The sequence below is a fragment of the Drosophila melanogaster genome, chromosome 2L (assembly GCF_000001215.4).
Source record: "Drosophila melanogaster chromosome 2L".
NCBI lineage: Eukaryota > Metazoa > Arthropoda > Insecta > Diptera > Drosophilidae > Drosophila > Drosophila melanogaster.
The window spans coordinates 12912179-12934060 of NT_033779.5; the positions used below are offsets into that span (position 1 = coordinate 12912179).

General features: G+C 42.1%; 4 protein-coding genes and 1 long non-coding RNA gene across 10 annotated transcripts, besides 1 other annotated feature; all 5 read left to right on the top strand.

Annotated features, from left to right (window-relative positions):
* The first annotated feature begins 351 nt into the window (after positions 1-351).
* On the top strand, positions 352-4596 carry ACXC (Adenylyl cyclase X C). Of its 2 annotated transcripts, NM_135749.2 has the most exons (12): positions 352-521; positions 570-710; positions 767-926; positions 989-1772; positions 1835-1935; positions 1995-2334; positions 2445-2895; positions 2946-3307; positions 3365-3459; positions 3525-3676; positions 3735-3879; positions 3993-4596. In NM_135749.2, exons 1-12 carry the CDS (start codon positions 411-413, stop codon positions 4541-4543), a joined length of 3393 nt encoding a protein of 1130 aa, NP_609593.1. In that variant the 5' UTR covers positions 352-410; the 3' UTR covers positions 4544-4596. The 2 variants fall into 2 exon arrangements, with proteins under 2 accessions (NP_609593.1, NP_001033902.1); NM_001038813.2 differs by having other exon boundaries at positions 1835-2334.
* Positions 4597-4635: 39 nt separating this feature from the next.
* On the top strand, positions 4636-8830 carry ACXB (Adenylyl cyclase X B). Its single transcript, NM_138989.3, has 12 exons — positions 4636-4821; positions 4869-5009; positions 5068-5227; positions 5283-6066; positions 6126-6226; positions 6280-6625; positions 6683-7130; positions 7191-7552; positions 7611-7705; positions 7771-7922; positions 7977-8115; positions 8188-8830. The coding sequence occupies exons 1-12, from the start codon at positions 4738-4740 to the stop codon at positions 8718-8720; spliced, it is 3345 nt and encodes a 1114-aa protein (NP_620474.2). The 5' UTR covers positions 4636-4737; the 3' UTR covers positions 8721-8830.
* An 82-nt stretch (positions 8831-8912) lies between these two features.
* ACXA (Adenylyl cyclase X A) lies at positions 8913-13275 on the top strand. 5 transcript variants are annotated; one of them, NM_001273494.1, is made up of 12 exons: positions 8913-9037; positions 9089-9229; positions 9284-9443; positions 9596-10376; positions 10514-10614; positions 10669-11014; positions 11077-11527; positions 11588-11949; positions 12007-12101; positions 12153-12317; positions 12366-12510; positions 12581-13275. In NM_001273494.1, exons 1-10 carry the CDS (start codon positions 8936-8938, stop codon positions 12209-12211), a joined length of 2598 nt encoding a protein of 865 aa, NP_001260423.1. In that variant the 5' UTR covers positions 8913-8935; the 3' UTR covers positions 12212-12317; positions 12366-12510; positions 12581-13275. The 5 variants fall into 5 exon arrangements, with proteins under 5 accessions (NP_001260423.1, NP_620475.2, NP_001246011.1 ...); NM_138990.2 differs by having other exon boundaries at positions 12166-12317; NM_001259082.1 differs by having other exon boundaries at positions 12166-12317; positions 12381-12510.
* Positions 13276-13432: 157 nt separating this feature from the next.
* On the top strand, positions 13433-17645 carry ACXE (Adenylyl cyclase X E). Its single transcript, NM_144344.3, has 12 exons — positions 13433-13512; positions 13574-13714; positions 13855-14014; positions 14078-14849; positions 14929-15029; positions 15087-15444; positions 15508-15961; positions 16026-16387; positions 16445-16539; positions 16600-16751; positions 16816-16951; positions 17009-17645. The coding sequence occupies exons 1-12, from the start codon at positions 13441-13443 to the stop codon at positions 17575-17577; spliced, it is 3372 nt and encodes a 1123-aa protein (NP_652601.3). The 5' UTR covers positions 13433-13440; the 3' UTR covers positions 17578-17645.
* A 1727-nt stretch (positions 17646-19372) lies between these two features.
* lncRNA:CR44183 (long non-coding RNA:CR44183) lies at positions 19373-20162 on the top strand. The gene has a single exon (NR_073766.1). It is a non-coding gene; the product is annotated as a long non-coding RNA:CR44183 (long non-coding RNA).
* A 1564-nt stretch (positions 20163-21726) lies between these two features.
* Positions 21727-21882: part of a mobile genetic element that runs on past the window's edge.

Consider the following 21882-nt stretch of genomic DNA (forward strand, 5'->3'; position numbering starts at 1 on the left):
GCAAATGGAATGTGCTGGCGCAAACCAATAAAACCACAAAACACAACACAGCAGATGGCCGAGAAGCCGGAGCAGCAGGACTCCCGTCAAACTGCATGCGGTTCCTGGAATAAGTGAAATTTTTGGGACCGACATTGATTTCCCCACGTATCCTGCATGGGGCACAATCCTTTCAACTTCTCTTCACATTTTAAGTGGAGATCTACGTCTGAAAACTCCTTTGAGACACAGTGTCTTTGTGGACAATATGAAATGAAAGTGGTTAAGCTCATGGTATTTTTAACAAGACCTAGCATTAACAAAGCTAGGAAAACTAATTGTCTACCACTACAGACTTTTTGGAAGAAACATAGCCAGCTTATTATCTACACTCATTTTCAGTTATCTTACATAAAACACAATCCCAAACCATGAGTTTTCCCAGAACTAACAGCAGGAAATCGCCGTTAAAAAGAAAGCGACTTAGACCATGTCATCTTGACTATGCTAACGAACGCCTATGGGAACACAGTTACTTGAGGGTAAGCTATAGTCCACTCTTATTCAGCAAATAAGGTTTTCGTCTATAGGAAAAATGCAAGGAGCTAAATTTGGAGGAGGAGTATAGGTACTACCAGGTCCGTCTGATGGTCAGCAACCTCACAATTTTTTACGTATTGTTTATAATTCTGGCCATGAGCTTTTTGACAATCGAGTTGCTTTACGTACAGGTGATATTTTACGCTTGACCCACAAATCGATTTTAGCTAAATAAACTATTATGCAGCACTATAACGCCGTATTCTTTAACTTCGTTATCAGAGTAGTAAGCACTATCCTGGTTTTAACCGTGTTGAGCATCAATTTTTGCGAAAAATTTGTCAGTCGCCACCGATGGGTCATGATAGCCAGCTCAGTGCTATCGGTATATCTAGTGGTACTCACAGGTGAGTTTATCAAGTTATGCATTCAAAAATATGTATTCACCTCACAGACTGTTCATTTTCAGATATTGTTATGATCTCGTATCACTTTTACAAGAACGACTGGCCCCTTAATACCTCATTCGATGTCTTCACACTCTGCATGATCTACATGTTCCTGCCAATTCCCTCGATCAAGGGAGCTGCCCTTTTGGCATCCTCAGTCAGTCTTATATATGTGGCATTTTTTATGCACTCGCTCACTTTTAACGCGGTGTACACTGATCGCGATAGTTTCGGCTACGATGTGATATCCACTGATATATTACACAACCTGGGTTTTAACATGATGGGCATCTTTTTCCGCATTATGAACGACACCATGGTGCGCGCATCCTTCTTGGACCGCCATCAGTTCATCATGGAGGAGACTTGGTTGCGTCATGCCTTGCTACAGGAATCGATACTCTTGGACAGCATACTACCGCCTCAAATTGCGAAACCCGTTCAGGAAAAAATCAAGAGCAAAATAACCCAGTCCGAGAACAGCCCCGACCGCTTTCAAATGGGTCCGCGAACGACAGAATCCTTCATGGCCATACAAATTCATCCTGATGTCTCTATCCTGTATGCAGACGTGGTGAACTACACTCACTTGACAACGACATTGACCGTGGGAAACCTGGTGAAGGTCCTGCACGACCTCTACGGCAGATTCGATATCGCTGCCTCCAACTTCAAAGTGCAGCGCATCAAGTTCCTGGGAGATTGCTACTACTGTGTGGCGGGTTTGACTACTCCGGATCCAGATCACGCGAAGTGTTGCGTGTCTTTGGGCATATCCATGATTTCCAACATCCAGGAAGTTCGGTACGTTGGCCATTGAGAATGGAGAATAGGCTTTCTTTACAATGTTTTCCATCATTTGACAGGGCTGAACGTGGATTGGATATCGACATGCGCATAGGTGTTCATTCGGGCTCTCTTCTCGCTGGCATCATCGGCGAGGCCAAGCTGCAATTTGACATATGGGGTACTCTTGGCTAGTAAGAAGTAATTCATTTGATACAATTTGATCGATATCTTTGTCAGGAACGGACGTGGAGATCGCCAATCATCTGGAGTCTACTGGGGAACCAGGTTACGTTCACGTAAGTGGACGCACCCTAAGTATGCTAAATCCAGCGGATTATACTATATTAAGTGGTACGCAAAAGGCTCAAAGCGATCCAGTGTTGCAGTACATACACACCTATCTACTTACTGGCCAAGTGGCCCGCGAGTCATTTATAACTTCGATTGGTGGAGTTAGATCCAGTTCCGTTCTTGAAGTAAAGTCCATCGATCGGATCCGGTCAAGCAGGCCAAGTCAATCATCAATGACCGATGAGTTCCGAGAAGAGTTCCGGAATATGCCAGTTGGTGGCATTAAGTAAGTGTAAATTATACAATAATTTCTTGTCAGTGAACAATAAAAACCCGTATTTAAAGTTAAATGAGAAGTTAAACAATTGTTACTGAAACGTTTACTTTCTATCGTAGCTTAAACTCACCCTGCTGCCGACGAACTAGATTGGACACTCATAAGAAAACCCAGCGGGAGATTGGCATTTTTTGTGCGGCGTTCAAGGACTCTTCCCTGGAATGGAACTACCTGCACCAGCCGGACTTCATCTTCAAGTCCTCAATGCTGCTGGCCTGGGGAATCGGGTGCTGCTTGATCTATATCCAGATAGTGACCAACAACTTTTCGTGCACTGCATGCATTGTGGTCGACTTGGTAACTTTCTTCTTTCTGACTTCCTTGCTGTGCCTCGCGTGGTACAAAAACGTTTGTTGGTGGAAAAGTGGGCGCTACGAGTTCAGAATCTATGGAAAATACAGCTGCATGGCGTTTCATATTTTTGAAAAGATCCAACACAGTGTGTCCCTGCGCATTACTGTCTATCTGGGGATCTTATTTTCCTACTATGCTGTGATTTCCCTGATAATGGTGAGTTTTAAGGAGAATTTTATCAGTTGTAATGAATTTAAAATTTGTAGTTAAACTGTGACCGCGACATGTATGAGTTGAGTTACATTGAGAGCAAGATCTATCACTACGAAATGGATCGGGATACATGTTTCCATCCCTGGGTCTTCACAAACATGATTTCCCTGATCCTGGGCATAAGCTACACCTTCGCCCGAATTCCATTTGGCCTCAAGATAGTGATCAGCTGCTGCGAGACACTTGCCTACTTGTTAATCGTATTCTTCCAGTTCGCATTCATTTTCCAGCACAGTGCCACCACAACTCCCTTTATGAAGGCGGAACTAGCTCATTGTCTTCGAGTGTGCATGATGTTACTCACGATGTACGCAAAGGAGCGTCAGTCAGAATTTAATACTAAAATGAACTATAAGTAAGTAGTATCCATAGATCGTGCCCCCAATCGACTAAATGATTGTGCTGTTAACAGGCTTAATGTGGACTTGCAAAACAAGCAAAAAGCGGCAGATTTAACAAACCAATCCATCATAATCCTGCTCAATAACATACTCCCTTCTCATGTTGGTCTGTTTTACGGAATTATTCCCAAAATGATCATCTGAACTTGATTTGCTTGCTATCTTTTACAGTTGACCTCTATCTCAATTCATTGGCCAAACACGAGCTCTACTATGAAAACTATCGAATGGTATCAGTCATGTTTGCCATGCTCATCAATTTTCCCATGAACTTGCCAAGCCTCCGGGTGCTTAACGATATCATAACACAGTTCGATAGACTGGTGAGCTTCCTTTACCAAATTCTAATATGGGTATTCTAATATTTCCAAACGATCGCAGTTGACTGCTTACAGGGAATATTACGTAGTCGAGAAGATCAAAGTCGTGGGCTGCACTTATATGGCGGCCTGTGGATTGGACTTTAACCTGGCGTCAAACATCCGCCAAACGGACCACTTTCGCAATAGTTCCCTACATGTTGAGGGTAAGTGATTAATCATGAATTAAGTTTTGCAATATCTGTTGCTTTAACATTCCTCAGAAAGTATAGAGATATACTTCCTAACTTATAACTATCATCCTATCCTCTCATTCCAGTGGAACACGCACGTAATCATCGTATGACCGACGAAAACTACGACAGCGATATGAACAATGATGAAGTGGTCTTCATAATGACCACCTTCGCCCTGGACCTGATGCGAACTCTAGCAGCATGCAACCGGGCGTACTCAAGCTCATTTTTCGAGCGGTCCTTGTCCCAGGGGAAGATCTGCATCGGTATCTCCAGCGGTGAGATAATGGCCGGCGTGGTGGGAGCTTCTCAGCCGCACTACGACATATGGGGAAACCCTGTGAATATGGCTTCTCGAATGGAATCGACAGGGCTGCCTGGACACATCCAGGTGACGGAGGAGTCAGCGAAAATTCTTCAGGAGTTTGACATTAAATGTATATACCGCGGCATGACCTTCGTGAAGGGTCGTGGTGACATACCCACCTATTTTGTGGGCATTGACGAGAACCTTAAATTTATGTCCGCAAAATTGGTAAATCGTAGTTTGTCAAGACGTTTCTCAGTTATGTCTTCACTAGATCCGGATAGCCTTAGGAAGAGTTCGTCTAGTGATCAAGAATCTGGCGAATAACTTGGTATATTTTTTCAAACATTTCCGAAAAAAAATATATATTTTTGATATGTAACCTTATGCTTTTCAATCAGTGTGTGTGGAATATCATTCTATATTAAATCGAGATACAAAAAAATTTTTAGAATCATTAGGGACTTTTAAGTAGTAGTATAGGCTTTATTAATAAGAGCGATTTTCAAAAAATCCAAAATATGTACAAAAAAACAGCGTATGCGCCAAGGAAATGTTATCTGGACTACACTGATGAGCGACTGTGGGAACGGGGCTATTTAAAGGTGAAAAAATCCCCCAATCTTCAGGATACTTAATGGTTTCCTTGCAGGCCAAATGTAAGGAATTGTGTCTAGAAGAAGAGTATAAAAAATATCAGATCCGCCTTATGATCAGTTACCTCACCGTCTTCTTCCCTTTGTTTATATTTGTGGTCGTAGGATGCGAGCTCTGTCCATGGATTTTCTCTGAGGTGAGAGTTCAAACTTGATCCATAATGCGTTTCTGATAAGTCTAGCTAAACCTTGCAGCAAAAAAAACTCATCTACTACGAATCATTAACGGCTATAGTTGTATTAGTTGCCGTTCCTGGCATATTGAGCATTAATTTCTTTGAGAGCTTTGTGCTTCGCCACAGGTGGATTATGGTGTTTTCTTCAATATTGTCCGCGTATATTGTGGTATTAGTTGGTAAGTTTATTAGCCATGACCCCATCTGTTGATCCTTACTGACTTTCATTTTCAGATATATTTCAGATACTAGTGTTCCATTTCAAGTATCACTGGCCACTTAATACATTATACGACGTCTTCGTCCTCTGCATGATTTACATGTTCTTGCCAATTCCTTCGATCAGGGGAGCAGCCCTGTTGGCCACCTCTGTCAGTCTCATGTACATTGGATTATTCATTTACTTTTTAAAGTCTGACGATGAAGATATTTCAGAGGTAGTTCATGACCTTGATACGATTTGCGTCGACATATTTCACTATTTGGGTTTCAATCTGATGGGGATTTTCTTTCGGATAATGAACGACACCATGGTGCGCTCTTCCTTTCTGGATCGGCACCAGTTCCTCAAGGAGGAGATGTGGCTCCGACAAGCTCGGCAACAAGAGTCTATGCTTCTGGATAGCATACTTCCCCCCCAGATTGCAAAGCCCATCCAACAAAGCATTAAGGAAAGGATCATGTTGTCCGAAACCGATTCAGACCGCATCGTCGTGAATGCCCGGCGAACAGAAAACTTTATGGCCATCCAAATCCATCCCGACGTTTCCATCCTGTATGCAGATGTGGTGAACTACACCCATTTAACGACAACACTGACGGTTGAGAAGTTGGTGAAGGTCCTGCATGATCTATACGGCAGATTCGATATGGCTGCTTCTACTTTCAAGGTGCAGCGCATTAAGTTCCTTGGCGATTGCTACTACTGTGTGGCGGGTTTGGGGGAAGCTGATCCCGATCACGCTAGGATGGCTGTATCTCTGGGAATTTCCATGATTGCAAACATTCAGGAGGTGCGGTATGTTTCCCATAAAACAAACCACCAAATATATAGTAATAACCCTTCACAATCCACAGGGCCCATCGTGCACTAGATATCGATATGCGAATTGGTGTCCATTCAGGAACATTGCTTGCAGGTGTGATCGGACAAGCCAAGCTGCAGTATGACATATGGGGTAGGTCTAACCCAGGTGTTAGTGGCTTTGTTATCTAATAATTGACATATCAGGTCCCGACGTGGATATTGCCAATCGACTAGAGGCAACCGGCAAGCCCGGTTATGTGCACGTTAGCGGTCGCACTTTAAGTAGCTTGAACGTAGCTGAGTACACGGTATTTCCGGGAACCGAAGTGGCCCAAAGTGATCCCATACTGCAGAAACAACCGATGACCACCTACCTTCTTACGGCCGCTCCCAGCCGCAATTCAGTCAGATCTGTGGATGCAGTGCACTCCTACGCTGAGATCGACATAAACGCTTTGGGAGCTTCCCGGAAAAGCCCGATTTTGAGGCCAACCTTAATGTCCGATGAATTGCGTGAGGAGTTTAAAAAGATGCCAGTGGGAGGCTTCAAGTAGGTGTTCAAAGAAAATTGAATAATATTCAGTTTAAAAATTAATATTGTGCACAGCATTCGATCGCCGTGCTGCCGAGACAATTCGAATGATGAGAAAGTCAACCACGGCTTAGGCATGTTTTGTGTAGCCTTCAAGGATTCGTCTCTCGAATGGAGTTATTTGCATAAGCCAGATTTCATCTTGAAATACTCAGTGCTTCTAGCTTGGGGAATCGGGTGCTGCCTTATCTATATCCAGATAGTCAACGACAAATTCACCATTTGTGTAGAATGCATCGTGATCGACATGGTTGTATTTACCTTCCTGACTTCATTGCTCTTTATCTCCTGGTTCAAAAAAGTGTGTTGGTGGAGATGCGTCGAAAATGACTCCCGTAAGTATGGGAGAGTCAGCTGCAAGTTGTTCAAGATTTGGGAAAGAATCCAGCACAGTTTTGTTCTGCGAGTTACTATATATATGAGTATAGTTGCGAGCTATTACTTGTTAATCTCTACGATACTGGTAAGTTTAGAGCTACTAAGTATACACCCTTGCGTTAACGAATCTTATCATTCTATTCAGCTAAACTGTGACAAAAATCAATATGAGCTAGATGTTATCAATAGCAAGCTCTATCACTATGACATTGTTACTGACAACTGTTTTAATCCGTGGGTCTTCACAGACATGATTTCCCTGATCGTGGGCGTAAGCTACACCTTCGCCCGAATTCCATTTGCCCTAAAGATGCTCATTACATGTTGCGCAACCGTTGCTTACTTGGTTATCGTATTCTTTCAGTACTCATTTATTTTCGAGCACAGTGCCACCACAACACCATTTATGAAGGCGGAACTAGCTCATTGTCTTCGGGTGTGCATGATGTTACTCACGATGTACGCAAAGGAGCGTCAGTCAGAGTTTAATACGAAAATTAACTTTAAGTATGTTTTTAATGCTCTTTCTACTTCTCAATAAAGAGAATTTTCGCCTTGTTAACAGGATCAATCAGGATTTGCAAGGCAAGCAAAAAGCGGCTGACATCACGAACAAATCCATCATAATTCTACTCACTAACATTCTTCCCTCCCACGTGGGTCAGTTCTTACCTGAATACAAGCCCAAAGCTTAGGGTTCTTATCAAACACGCTTTCACCCACAGTTGAGGTTTATCTCGATTCAGTAGCCAATCACGAACTGTACTACGAAAACTATAAAATGGTGTCCGTCATGTTTGCCATGCTCATCAATTTTCAAATGGATTTGCCCAGCCTTCGAGTTTTAAACGATATTATAACAGAATTTGATAGACTGGTAAGCTTATGTATTGATTTCTAGATAATAAGGTATCATCACTTTCGAACCCAGTTAAATGCCTACAAGGAATATTATGTCGTCGAGAAGATTAAAGTCGTGGGCTGCACTTATATGGCAGCTTGTGGACTTGATTTTACCCTGGCTAAGTCAAAATTTGGAAGCAGAACACATGCTTCTTACTCATCCGAATGTAAGTACACCCTCTTGATGGACTTCCAATGATGAAGGGTTTAAATTTTGTTAATAAACTCATTTCTTTTAGTGGAACAGGTGCTTTATCGCAAAGAGTCCAAAGGCACAGAAAATGACCACGATGAGGTGGCCTTTATAATGACCACGTTTGCCTTGGATCTAATGAGAGTGCTTTCCGTCTGCAATAAGGCATACGCTGGTAGACCCTTCGATCGTGCTCTATCTACCGGAGAGATCTGTATCGGAATCTCAACGGGTGAAATAATGGCCGGAGTTGTGGGGGCGTCTCAGCCACACTATGACATCTGGGGAAACCCTGTGAATATGGCTTCTCGAATGGAATCGACAGGGCTGCCTGGACACATCCATGTGACGCAAGAGACAGCCAATATTCTCGAGCAGTTCGATATTATGTGCATGTACCGTGGCATGACCTTTGTAAAGGGTCGTGGCGAAATTCCCACCTACTTTGTGGGCATCGACGATAACTTGAAGTTTTTGCCCTCAAATGTGAAGAAGAACAATATGTCAAAGCGTTTTTCAATCTTGTCCTCTCTAGTGCCAGTTCACAGCCGAAGTACAACTTCAAGTGAATACATTTAATACTTTTTAAAATTTTTAGAGATTTATATTCTGTACGCTACCTCGTATAAGATATTTTCAATCATTTATATCATATGTTATAATATGTAAAATAAAGGTTAATGACATTCAATTAAGTTAAATGTAGGTTCATGGGTCTAAGCAGGCTTTGAGTCCTGGAACCTAGTTCTCATTCATACAATAACTCAAACGTAAAAAAAATACTACTTAAAAATATGAACAAAAAAAACACTTACAAAACGCCGTACAGGGAAAGGTTTAGGCGATGTAATCTGGAATATACTAATGAACGCCTTTGGGAACAAAGTTATTTGAAGGTAAGAAATTTGCTCAGATATCCGTTTCTTAAATGCAACAGATATTCGTAGGCCAGATGTAAGGAGTTGCACTTAGAGGAGGAATATATGAAATATAAGATTCGTTTGATGATCAGTTCCCTTACCGTTTTTGTCCCCATGTTAATACTACTGATCGTAGCTCTTCAAGTAATCATATGGTCATTTACCGAGGTAAGCGTTTTCAGTTGGCGATCTAGTTATTTTGACGTATATTACTCTACGCAGTATACAAAATACATCTATATAAATGCGATATTTGACTTGGGATCATTAATTTTAGTCACGGGCCTACTAAGCATAAATTTCTTTGAAGACTTTGTAATCCGCCACAGATGGGTCATGACTTTCACCTCGACTTTGTCGGCATATGTTGTGGTATTGGGTGGTAAGTTTAAGAAGTTAAATATGCCCTTATATTATAGTTACACCAGCTACTTGTAGAGTGTTTGTACTAGATTCAATGATAATTAGTCGATCCTTAAAATCCACAACTTCTTTCCATATACACTCAACTATAGTGTTTTCTCTTGTTTTCAGATATAGCCTTTAACACTTATTATTATTACAAATCCAACTGGCCTCTTAATACCTTATACGATGTCTTTGTGCTCTGCATGATCTACATGTTCCTGCCAATACCTTCGAGCAAGGCAGCAGCTCTGCTAGCCATATCTGTTAGTTTAACATATGTGATATATTTTATTCACTTCATGGCGTTTAACGAGCATAATGTTGCTAAATATGTTCATGGTCTGGATATAGTATCAATCGATTTTTTTCACTACCTGGGCTTCAATATGATGGGAATATTCTTCAGAATCATGAACGACACCATGGTGCGCTCGTCGTTCTTGGACCGATACCAGTTCATTACGGAGGAGATTTGGCTACGCCAAGCTCGCCGTCAAGAATCCTTGCTGCTGGATAGCATACTTCCACCACAGATTGCGAAGCCCATTCAGAAAAGCATTAAGGAAAAGATCATACAGCCCGATAACGACTTCTACCATCTGGGCACTTCGCGGACAGCAGAAAACTTCATGTCCATCCAGATTCACAACGATGTCAGTATCCTTTATGCTGATCTGGTGAACTACACCCAATTGACCACAACATTGACGGTGGAGAAGCTGGTGAAGGTCCTGCACGACCTCTACGCCAGATTTGATTTGGCTGCCTTATCTTTCAAGGTGCAGCGCATCAAGTTCCTTGGCGATTGCTACTACTGTGTGGCGGGTTTGGGGGAATCTGATCCTGATCACGCCACCATGGCTGTGTCTCTGGGAATTTCCATGATTGCTAACATTAAGGAGGTGAGGTATGTTGATTACTATGATCCCATTAGGTTTAGAATCTATGATTTATGGCGTCCCACATCGGCAGAAAGGGATTCGTTTTTTTTTTAGTTATTTTGCTCTAATTTGGCTTTCATTTTGAGTACCATTTCGTCCGCAGTGTGAATCGTTCTTTGAATATTGGCATGCGAATTGGTGTCCATTCGGGAACTTTGTTTGCAGGTGTAATCGGCAAGGCCAAGCTACAGTACGACATATGGGGTATGGTACGATGCAACAAATCAATGACACAAAACATATTCGTGAGTTTTCCAGGTGCCGACGTGAATATTGCCAGTCGTCTGGAAGCAACCGGAAGTCCCGGGTATGTGCATGTTAGTGGACGAACTCTGAGCAGCTTGAACGCTGAGGAATACAATATATATCCGGGCACGGAATCGGCCCAGAAGGATCCCGTACTGCAGAAACATCCGATGAGCACCTACCTCCTCACCGCTATACCATCCCTCGATTCGGATAAAACAATTAGCATAGTTGAGGGCGTTCCTAACCTGGACCTTCAAACCGTGGGATCTAACCGAAAATCACAGATTTTGAAGCCTAACTTACTGTCCCATGAGATGCGTGAGGAATTTAGAAAGATGCCGGTGGGGGGTTTCAAGTGAGTTGTGGGGAAAACTGTGCATTGTGCACCTGCAATGAAATAACGAACTACTACCGCAGATTTCAATTCCCTTGGTCGCGAAGAGAAAGAAATTTGAAAAACGAGAAAGTCGAACGCGATTTGGGCATTTTTTGTGTCGCATTTAAGGACAAATCTGTGGAATGGAATTATTTGCATCAGCCCGATTATATTTTTAAATATTCAGTGGCGCTCGGCTGGGGAATTGGTTGCTGTCTTATTTATATCCAGTCCGTGAACAACTCAGATATCTTTTATACGGGTGTTGTCATTAACATTATCGCGTTTTTCGTCCTGACTTTCCTACTATTCATTTGCTGGTACAAGAAAGTGTGCTGGTGGCATAGTGGACAAAACGAGCACAGGAGTTACGGCAAACTCAGCTGCGCCATATTCCACTTGTTTGAAAAGATCCAGCACAGTTTTGTCCTTCGCCTCACTGTCTACATGATGATAATATTGTGCTATTACATGGTGATCTCCTTGATATTAGTGAGTTATGAAACAACGCATGTATTTAATATATATATATATTTTTTTGTATGCCCAAAGATGAGCTGTGAAAAGGACCAATATGAGTTGGACATTATAGAGAGCAAGCTCTACAACTATGACATGGATCCGTTTACCTGCTTCCACCCCTGGGCCTATACGAACATGATGGCCCTTATCCTGGGAATGAGTTACACCTTCGCCCGCATTCCCTTCGCCCTCAAGACCTTTATCGGTTGCGCCGAAGCAGTGGTTTTCGTCCTGGTTGTGTGTTTCCAGTACGCGTTCATTTTCGAGCACAGTGTTACCACATCGCCCTATTTAAAGGCTGAAATAGCTCATTCCTGCAGGGTGTGCATGATGTTGATTACTATGTACGCTAAGGAGCGTCAGTCAGAGTTCAACACTAAAATGAACTACAAGTAAGCAAATACTTTCTTTAAATCAGCTGATTTACTGATTTTCCTAACTGATTGCAGGCTCAACCTGGACTTGCAAAACAAGCAAAAATCGGCCGATGTAACTAACCAGTCCATCATAATCCTGCTTAACAACATTCTTCCATCTCATGTTGGTCAGTTTGCTAAGAATATCGCCCCAAGAAGCTTAGTATCTCAGTTCTTAGTTCTCTTTCGCAGTCGAGGTATATCTCAGCTCTATAGCCAAACACGAACTCTATTATGAAAACTATCGAATGGTATCAGTCATGTTTGCCATGCTCACAAACTTTCAAATGGATTTGCCCAGCTTAAGAGTGCTAAATGATATCATCACAGCGTTCGACAGATTGGTAAGTATTGATTTTAATTTACGACTATACTATACTTTCCGATTGCAGCTTTCTGCGTACAAGCAATATTACGTAGTCGAGAAGATCAAAGTCGTCGGATGCACTTATATGGCAGCCTGTGGATTGGACTTTAGCCTGATTGAAAACCTTGATAGCAACTCGAATTTTGGCAGTACATCATTGTCATCCGAATGTAAGTGCCAAATGCATTGGTTCTTAATATAGGTCTTCTAATGTGATATGGGTATATTTGATTAATTCAGTAGAACAGGTGCGTTCTCGTTTGGAGTCATCTATAAAAGAGAAGAACCATGATGAGGTGGCTTTTATAATGGCTACGTTTGCTCTGGACCTGATGCGCGTTCTGTCGGTGTGCAACAAGGCTTACGCCGGAGAACCATTTGATCGGGCTTTGTCCACCGGCGAGATAAGGATCGGTATCTCTACGGGTCAGATAATGGCTGGAGTGGTAGGCGCTTCCCAGCCGCACTACGACATCTGGGGGAACCCGGTCAATATGGCCTCCCGAATGGAATCGACTGGTTTGTCTGGACATATACAGGTTACAAAGGAGACTGCCCAAACGCTCGAGGAGTTCGATGTTATGTGCTATTATCGCGGCTTAACCTTTGTGAAGGGTCGTGGTGAAATTCCCACCTATTTTGTGGGCATCGATAAAGACCTAAAGTTCATGTCCAAGAAAATCGATAGACTTTCTGAGAACCCATCTAATCCAGATCTAAACCATGACCTGGACGGCTCCTAAGACAGATACAAATTTTTTCGGCAAATTCTTCTCAATATGGAATTCGAATCGCAAATGCATATTGAAGGCTTCGTTTCTCAAATTTTGAGATCGTAGTTCTTGTCTGTAAAATTTGAGATGCGTAGCCTTACAAAATGATGTGGACTCAAATCTTGTAAAAATTATGTGGAAAATACATATTTGTAATACCTTAGAACGTTTTGTCCCATTTTTTTCAATCCTTTGGAGGGTTCAACAAGTTCCTTTTATAAAGCGAAAAATCTGGTTAAAGTAGGCTGTGTGTTCGATGCTTAAATTGTTCTGCTGAGTCTTGTCAATCGAAAACAAAAGCCAGGTAAGATAAGCTGGTAAAACGAAATGCCTCGCTCCCTAGGAAATTGTCAGCTTAATTATTCAAAGGAACGCATGTGGGAACCTGGCTACCTCAAGGTAAAATTAAGTCTTTGGACCTGGAATTCTTTTATTAATATTCTATGTCCGAATATTCTAGGCTAAATGTGCAGAGTTGCGTTTGGAGAGCGAGTTTCGACTGTATCGGATACGGCTTTGGAAGAGTTACCTACTCACTTTTTTTATGCTGCATATATTCGTTACCTCCGTGCACTGTGCCCTACTTTTAGCAACGATTGAGGTAAGAACCGCCTAACCTAGATACAATTTTAGACCAACAGTTGCACAACATATTTAAAAAACCATTAAATGAGATGTTTTTCTTCCATCTTGTAATTCTTTTATATATATGTTTTATTCTCGTTATTGTACCTTTTGTAGCGCCGATCAATTATTTATTTCGATGTAGCCCTTTCCATAGGATGCGCATTGGTCCTTATACTTGTGCTGAGTGTTAACTTCTGCGATGAATTTATTGCGAAACACACGTGGTACATGTATGCCAGCTCGATATTTGCCTCCCTGACTTTGGTATTCGCTGGTTGGTATTTCGTTATCATCATTAAAACATATCCCTTATATTATATACATTTATTACCATTAGACCTAACTGAATCAATTTACCACACGTATGCGCACAGCTGGATACTGGGCACATTTTACGACACCTACATAATATACATGATATACATGTTCCTGCCGATCCACTTCATCAGCGGTGCAGTCCTGCTGGCTCTGTTGGTGTCCGGTCTCTATATACTCTACTTTGTGATCTTCATTGCCCAGGGCTTCGCCCAGTTTGCGTCTGCACTATTCTCGGTCGGCGGAATGTCGGTGGACATTGTGCACTATCTGTGCCTAAATCTTGTAGGCATTTTCTACCGCGTTATGAACGACACGGTGGTGCGCTCCTCCTTTCTGGACCGACACCAGTACATCAAGGAGAAGATTTGGCTGCGCAACGCACGGCTGCAGGAGAAGCAGTTGCTGGACAGCATCCTGCCGCCGCAGATCTCCCTGCCCCTGCAGAAAGACATTCAGGGCAGGATCGTAATGGCAAAGCAAGGTATTCACTCCTGGACCGCCATGGAGCGCACAATGGCCATACAGATCCATCCCGATGTCTCCATCCTGTATGCAGACGTCGTGAACTACACTCACTTGACTACCACACTGACGGTGGAGATGTTGGTGAAGGTCCTGCACGATCTCTACGGCAGATTCGATTTGGCTGCCTATCGCTACAAGGTGCAGCGCATCAAGTTCCTGGGGGACTGCTACTACTGTGTGGCGGGTCTGTCGGACCCCGATCCCGATCACGCCAATAACTGTGTTATCCTAGGTCTTTCCATGATCAACCACATTATGGAGGTGCGGTAAGTTACATATAAGATACATATACAGTTTCTTAAACTCCCAAAATTCTCACTACTATTCTTGGCCCCAATTTCGTAGGGACATTCACGGCTTGGACATAAATATGCGCATTGGAGTTCATTCGGGCAATCTGTTTGCTGGGGTCATCGGGGAGGCCAAGCTGCAGTTCGATATATGGGGTAAATAAATAAACTATCACTTGCTGTTGATTACAAGTGCTTCCCAATTTCTTCTAGGATTGGATGTTACCATAGCCAATGTTCTAGAATCAACTGGAGTGCCGGGATGTGTGCACATAAGTGGTGCCACCTTAAACAATCTAGACGTTAATCGCTTCGATATTGAGGATGGACCTGAAGAAGCCAGGGATCATCCTCTTCTGAAAAAATACCGAATAAGATCATATATAATTCGACAAGACTTGCATATGGATGACGAAGATAGTGACGAGTTTCTCGGCGATCTGCATTCAATTTCTCTGTGCAATATGGGAGCTCAGCCAAGAATAAGTGATTCTGCTAATCAAAGTCTAAGGGCGCTTTTCCACGAAGAATTGCGGGAAGAGTTTCGCAAAATGCCGGTCAGTGCATTTAGGTAACTACACAACTTTTTATCGACACAAAATATTTCCTAATTATAAACCGTTTTGGGTCACAGTCCCAAAAGGCTATTGGGGATTTGTCGATTCAACACAGGAAAAGAAGTTCCTGCACACCAAAACTTAAACATTTGCTTGACCTTTACCGATCCGATTTTGGAAAGAGCCTATCTGAAGCAAACCGACTATATGTACAAATACAGCATTATTCTGAGCGCGAGCGTTGGCTGCTCCCTGGTGTACATTGAACTAATGGACACACAAATGATATGCTCCTCCTGCTTCGTTTTGCCAGCCTCAGTAGCCACAATACAGTGCATTCTGGCCTTAATCGCGTGGTACAAGAAGTATTGCTGGACCAGATATGGCCGAAACAACGTGCCACATCATTACAATGGATTCAGTTGTTTTATATTTCGGATCCATGACAAGATCCTAAACAGTCTCCCCATCCGCATCTGCATATACCTCTTCCTAATGATATCGAGTTTTTTTGTTATGTGCTTAATTGTGGTAAGTACTTAAAGTTGGCTGCAACGATAGTACGGTTTAAGTGAGCGGTGAATCTTGTAACCAGATGAGCTGCCAACGCGAAGAATTCGAGATGGCATATATCGAGGAAAGACTCTTTCACTATGAACAGGAGGCCCATATATGCTTTCATCCCTGGGTGACGACCAATATGTTATCCCTGATGATTTGTTTGACCTTCACATTCGCCCACATACCCATCATGGTCAAGACGGCAGTGGCCATTTTGGAGACGCTCGCCTATCTGCTGTTGATTTTCTTCCAGTTCGATTTCGTCTTCCATCACAGCGTTACGACAAACCCCTATTTCAAATCGGAGTACGCTCATGCCCTGCTAATATGCATCACCTTTCTAATTATGTTTGTAAAGGAGCGCCAAATAGAGTTCACCAACAAAGTAAACTTCAAGTGAGCTCGGTATAAAATTATATCCATTTTAATTGTTATTCAATCGTGTTTTCTTAGCTGGCGTGTTGATCTGCGAAAGGAGGAGAATGCCGCCAGCCTTACAAATCATTCGATCATAATTATTCTCAACAACATACTGCCATCTCATATCGGTGAGTTTCGAAACTGGTAAATTGGAAACGTTAATATTGATATTACAATATATTTCTTAGTGGATGTGTATCTCAATTCTTTGGCCAAACATGAACTCTATTTCGAAAACTATCGAATGGTGTCTGTCATGTTTGCCATGCTAATTAACTTTGAAATGGATCTTCGAAGCTTAAGGGTGCTCAATGAGATTATTGCTGAGTTTGATACCTTGGTAGGGTTCTATATTTTAACAAGATAATTAATTTCTCTTATAGAAAAAAATATCGCATTTTTAGTTGCTGTTTTATAAGGAGTACTACACCGTTGAGAAAATCAAAATCGTCGGATGCACCTACATGGCGGCGTGTGGACTTGATCTTAACTTTGCCGGCTCCACTAGTACAAATCGCAAAGAGAGCATACCCCCAACTGGTTGTTATAAATCTTATGAAAAACCATGTGAAAAAAGTATCAAATAGTACATTACAGAATTCAATGAAGAACAAAGCCGAAGAATTTTGTTCCAGCAGAGCAATGAGGACCTTGATGAAGTGGTCTTTGTGATGACCTCGTATGCGCTGGACATGATGCGAACCCTGGCCAAGAGCAATGAGGCGTACCAGAGTATTGCTGGTGATCGCAATATTACGGATGGAACAATCGCCATCGGCATCTCCAGCGGTGAGGTGATGGCCGGCATTGTGGGTGCCTCGCAGCCGCACTACGATATATGGGGCAATCCAGTCAACATGGCCTCGCGGATGGAATCCACGGGGCTGCCAGGACACATCCATGTAACGGAAGAGACGTCCGAAATTCTGCAACAGTTCGGCATTACCTGTTCATATCGCGGCATGACTTTTGTTAAGGGGCGCGGCAAAATACCAACCTATTTGGTGGGTATCGATGAGAACCTTAACTTCATTCCACAGAAGGCAACGCGATTTCCCAGTCACCAGGAGCGCAGTACGGTTATATCGTTGCAGTCAACCTATACTCATGCGGAGAATAATAACAGTATAGCTAGCACGTCTAGGCACACTTTGCAAAGTCTATAAATAAGTTTTATGTTAGTTAAATAACTAAGCAATGTGGCTTTTGACTAATAAACTAATTCCTCCTTTCTAAATGACGATTTATTTTCGGTAATAGCTCTTTAAAGACCTGCCCAATTGTCTCTGTATTCCCTGATCCGGAAAGTGACATGCATTTTCCATTCGAATTTCGAAACATAATTAATGATTTTGCTGTGCCTATCCATTAAAAGTGTCAAAAACATGAACAGAGCAAAGCAAAAGACTGGTTGCTAACTAGATTGAGCCTTTTTGCTTCATTCCCGCATTTCAGTTTTAATTGAATTAATACCAGACCGTGTTAAAATTTGGAGTGTCAAGTGTGCCCACAGGATGGGTTGGAATCCCTTTTCTCGCAACCAATTAAATGGTATTTTTACAAGCAATTTGGAAAATATGATGTCGCCGACAGATGTGGAAGGTGAGATCGCATACCTTTGATGCTGATGGTGCTTGTCATTATTTGCTGTAATTGACGAGTTTTCGCCGGGATGAAACATCAAAAAAGCACGACAGCACGGAAATGCAAAAACACGCTTTAGAGAAACAGCCATTTCCGGTGAAAGCCCCCAGGATTCGGTGTCCCTTTCCGGTCCGCAAAGAGTTGTTTTATCTGCACGGACACGGTACTACTCCTTTGACATGTAAAACGCTTTCGTCCAACTGCACGCCGTCCAAAAATAAAAGATAGAAAAAAAAACATGTTGGCACGATTTAAGAAGAAAAACTCGATGGTAGCAATTAAAAATTCACGTGTTTTCAAATGCAAATTATAATGGTAAGCTTATCAGAGCTAAAAACCGACGAGATATATGACAACTATCTTGTTGCAATTCAAAAGATGTTTAATAATTACCATATAATTGTATAATTTTTAAGTAAATCCATTGGATAACATATAGCAACATTTTTCCTTGTGTATATATTCCATTTAAATTCCTTTGCTACAGAGTATTTAAGTCTCGTTATGTTGAACATATTTTATACTTGATTTCATTGGTCTATAATGAGTGTCACATTATTTGTGTGCCGAAAGCTTTTGACCCATTTTTACGTTGAACAAAGTTAAGCAAAAAAAACAAAGAAGACAACAGTTTTTAACTGAGTTACAAAACAAAGTTTGTCATTTGGCAAAGTGCAGCTATACATTAGTGGATTTAAAAAAATTCCCATTTCAATTATAATAAAATAAATTTGCCTCGGAATAAATGGAATATTTCGATATTATTTAGTTTCCTTTTTAAGCTTTAAAAGTAGCTGTTGCAATGCGGGTCTTTTTAAAGTTCCTTCGCACTGATCGGAAACAAAAACCTGTACTACAAGGCCAATGGTATTATTGTTATGCACTATATTTTAGATGAAGCTTTCGGTTGAATCCAGATGATTACTTCAAATGTGGTAGCTGGAAATGAAGACCAATTCTGGCACACTCAATAACAAAGCGAAAAATGTTTTCATGACAAAAACCGAGAGGCAAAATAAAAAAAAATACAAGAACGCAATCGAAATCGAGTTTCATTCTCAGGCCATTTGCCATTCCCAGAATCCAAACTAACAACATTGACTCAAGTCCAAATAAAAAAAAAGATGGAACTGAAACTAAACCCTCCCAAGCTAACTAATCTTTTTTCAGGGATTTCTTTTTTTCCCCCTTTTACCAGTTTTGTGTGTGTTGCTGCCAATCCGAGCGACCAAAACGAAAATGTCATCATCAGCAGAGCTTCGGTCAGAGAATAGAGGCGAAAGCAAACGGACTGGGAACTATACACGTTTATATATATATACATATATACTGCCACTCAACGTAACTTTTTATGTGCAACATAGCAGAATGATTGTGTTCCGTTCCAGAAATATCAGCACAACAAGCACGGCAACAACTTCGGCCACAGCAACAACATCTTAAGCCGTTTCGCATAAAATTTCACACACCATTTTAGCCAAGTGCCACATTACCTGCACACAAGATGGGACTCGACTCGCCCCCAGACTCGAATGTCCTGTGAACCAAACCAAACCAAACCAAACCAAGCCAAGCCAAACCAAGGAGGAAGAAAAATAAAACGCTGGAAAAATGCTGGAAAACACGAAACTGAACATAAAAAATACCTTTTGACACATGCAAGCAGAACCGAATGGGGGCGTGGCCAGAGCCAAAAGTGTTGGCCAGTTGAGCAGCACGGGTGGAAAGGCTGAAAATCGGCGGGCAAGAACTGAAATGGCGCCAGCCAAACGAGCTGAAAGGAAAAGAAAAATCTTGAAAATTGCATTTTAAGAAGAACTTCGTGTGGCCATAAGGAAAAAATCTATAAAAACACATAGCTACACATGTAAGGGTTTATATACCAATACCTATATATATATATATATATATATATATGCCACAGTCCGACTGAATGCAGACGGAATGGTAACAGGATACAGGGAAGCTCAATCTGGCAGTGACTTGGGGCCACAATAGCCATTCGGTTATCCAGTCGGTCAGCAAAGCATCCAGGAGGACCAATCCAATACAATTTTAACGGTAATGTGGTCCAAAAGCAAGCGATGGCGAAATTGATATGGCCACCAAAATGGTGAGCATTCACATTTGGCTGAGGTACAGATGCAAACGAAAACATCACGTATACGCCCCATAAACAGTGACGCTAAAAGTATCCGTAGGGGAAATGGCTTTGAATGCCCTTGAAACATTGTTCGCATTAGCATTTTAAAATAAAGCAAATATAAAAACAGGTGAGATGTTTTCGGGATGCGGACTCACATCTTTTACAGCCCAATTAACTTTATTTATTTATCCTGTTAATCTGCTTACAATAATAAATATACAAGTCCATAAGTACGGATATTTCCGATAAAAATTAATCTACCATAAAATTCCATCTTGTTTGGGTATCAAGTGCGTTGCCATAACAATTTTCACTTCCACTCCAAGACAACCAGCTTTGGCAGAAATCTAAATCCTGGAGCGCGAAAACTGAGCGCCAACAACTACAGAATTATGGCAGCAAATTGCAAACAAACAAGCAACAAACAAGCGAATCACCTATAACGCTTCCTATGCACTTTTTGGTCTTTCGCCCTGCCACTTCGCCTCTATCCTTTTTCCGGCCAAAGGATCCTGGGCAGTTAGGGGCGGGCCGAAGGGGTAGGCATGCCGCTCAATGGGCGGAAGGCGTGGCAGGTTTTGTCATAACTTCCACAGCCTTCAGGCGCACGGAAGGAACGAGGAATGACAAAAACTGCACACCGAAAGCTAGCAGCAGACAGGTTGAACAGCTAAAGACCGAGACATGCATGTCAAAGGACAACGAAATCTATGAGTGTGGCAGATACTACACAGTGAGAAATCAAAGGTAAATAAGAGCTTTCAAAAAAATATATACATTTTAAATATGTCTACTATTAAATACGATTCAAGTTATCCCCTGACTTCCAATAATAATATGGTCTTGCATCAATTTCAATATAATTTTGTTAAAAAAATATCCCAGAACTCCCCATCTTTCACAGTGTGCTTTCCAGTGTATTTCCGTTTGTGTGCGTTGCTTAACACTCAAAAGCGGAAGTAAGCGGCATGTGCTGCGGTCGAGGATGAGCGGTGTAAAAGGAGGAAGCGGAGCCAAAGAAGTGAAAGGAGTAAAGGGGCCATCGGGAAGAGGAGCGAGGCGGGACAGGAAGCAGGCTGAAGTTTGTTTTCTTGCGGCCTCATGACTGGCACTTCTGTTTGCTGCTGCTGGTGTTGCAGCTACTCCTGCTGCTGCTGCCTGCTGCTGCTACTTCTGCTGCAGTGACAGCAAAAACCAAGAAGAGACAGCCGCACGGCAGCCCACGAACTCGAAGATGGCAGCAGGTGAAGGGATAAAGTCGGCAGGACGAAGCCTGGAAGCCCGAAGGTGGTGGAAGGCAAACGGAACAGGACAGGTGTGCTTTGCTGTACGCTGTACCAACCGACACAAAAATATCACTTTAAAGTTTGCCACTGAGTCCTGTCGTCTGTGTTGGTTTTTGACATGAAATTGCATTACATTTCACACGGAAACAAGTTGGGTGTTGCAATGAGTTGGCTCTGCACTTTTGAACATTGTCTTATTTTTATGCCAACTGTCGTTCGGTTTCTCGAGTGAAGTGTACTGTAATAAACCAATATATGCCACCAATTGAGAACACGTGTTTTTCTTGCAGTTGGGTGCAGCCGTCAGGCCACCTTTTTATTTCTTCTTATCTCTTCGAGTAGCAGAAACGGTTCTGCCCGCTTAACCTCTACAGAGTGTCTAATCTTACCTAAAT

What these genes read in the sequence shown, in the direction of transcription:
- ACXE (NM_144344.3), top strand. Translation starts at nt 13,441, where the DNA reads ATGCCTCGCTCCCTAGGAAATTGTCAGCTTAATTATTCAAAGGAACGC. An exon ending in ATGCCGGTCAGTGCATTTAG is followed by an intron (nt 15,445 to 15,507) that starts GTAACTACACAA and finishes TTTGGGTCACAG; the next exon opens with TCCCAAAAGGCTATTGGGGA. An exon ending in AGAGAGCATACCCCCAACTG is followed by an intron (nt 16,952 to 17,008) that starts GTTGTTATAAAT and finishes AGTACATTACAG; the next exon opens with AATTCAATGAAGAACAAAGC.
- ACXC (NM_135749.2), top strand. Translation starts at nt 411, where the DNA reads ATGAGTTTTCCCAGAACTAACAGCAGGAAATCGCCGTTAAAAAGAAAG. An exon ending in GCTGCAATTTGACATATGGG is followed by an intron (nt 1,936 to 1,994) that starts GTACTCTTGGCT and finishes TATCTTTGTCAG; the next exon opens with GAACGGACGTGGAGATCGCC. An exon ending in ATGCCAGTTGGTGGCATTAA is followed by an intron (nt 2,335 to 2,444) that starts GTAAGTGTAAAT and finishes TTTCTATCGTAG; the next exon opens with CTTAAACTCACCCTGCTGCC.
- ACXB (NM_138989.3), top strand. Translation starts at nt 4,738, where the DNA reads ATGTACAAAAAAACAGCGTATGCGCCAAGGAAATGTTATCTGGACTAC. An exon ending in AATACGAAAATTAACTTTAA is followed by an intron (nt 7,553 to 7,610) that starts GTATGTTTTTAA and finishes CCTTGTTAACAG; the next exon opens with GATCAATCAGGATTTGCAAG. An exon ending in TGCTTCTTACTCATCCGAAT is followed by an intron (nt 8,116 to 8,187) that starts GTAAGTACACCC and finishes CATTTCTTTTAG; the next exon opens with TGGAACAGGTGCTTTATCGC.
- ACXA (NM_138990.2), top strand. Translation starts at nt 8,936, where the DNA reads ATGAACAAAAAAAACACTTACAAAACGCCGTACAGGGAAAGGTTTAGG. An exon ending in ATATGTTGTGGTATTGGGTG is followed by an intron (nt 9,444 to 9,595) that starts GTAAGTTTAAGA and finishes TCTTGTTTTCAG; the next exon opens with ATATAGCCTTTAACACTTAT. An exon ending in AACACTAAAATGAACTACAA is followed by an intron (nt 11,950 to 12,006) that starts GTAAGCAAATAC and finishes AACTGATTGCAG; the next exon opens with GCTCAACCTGGACTTGCAAA.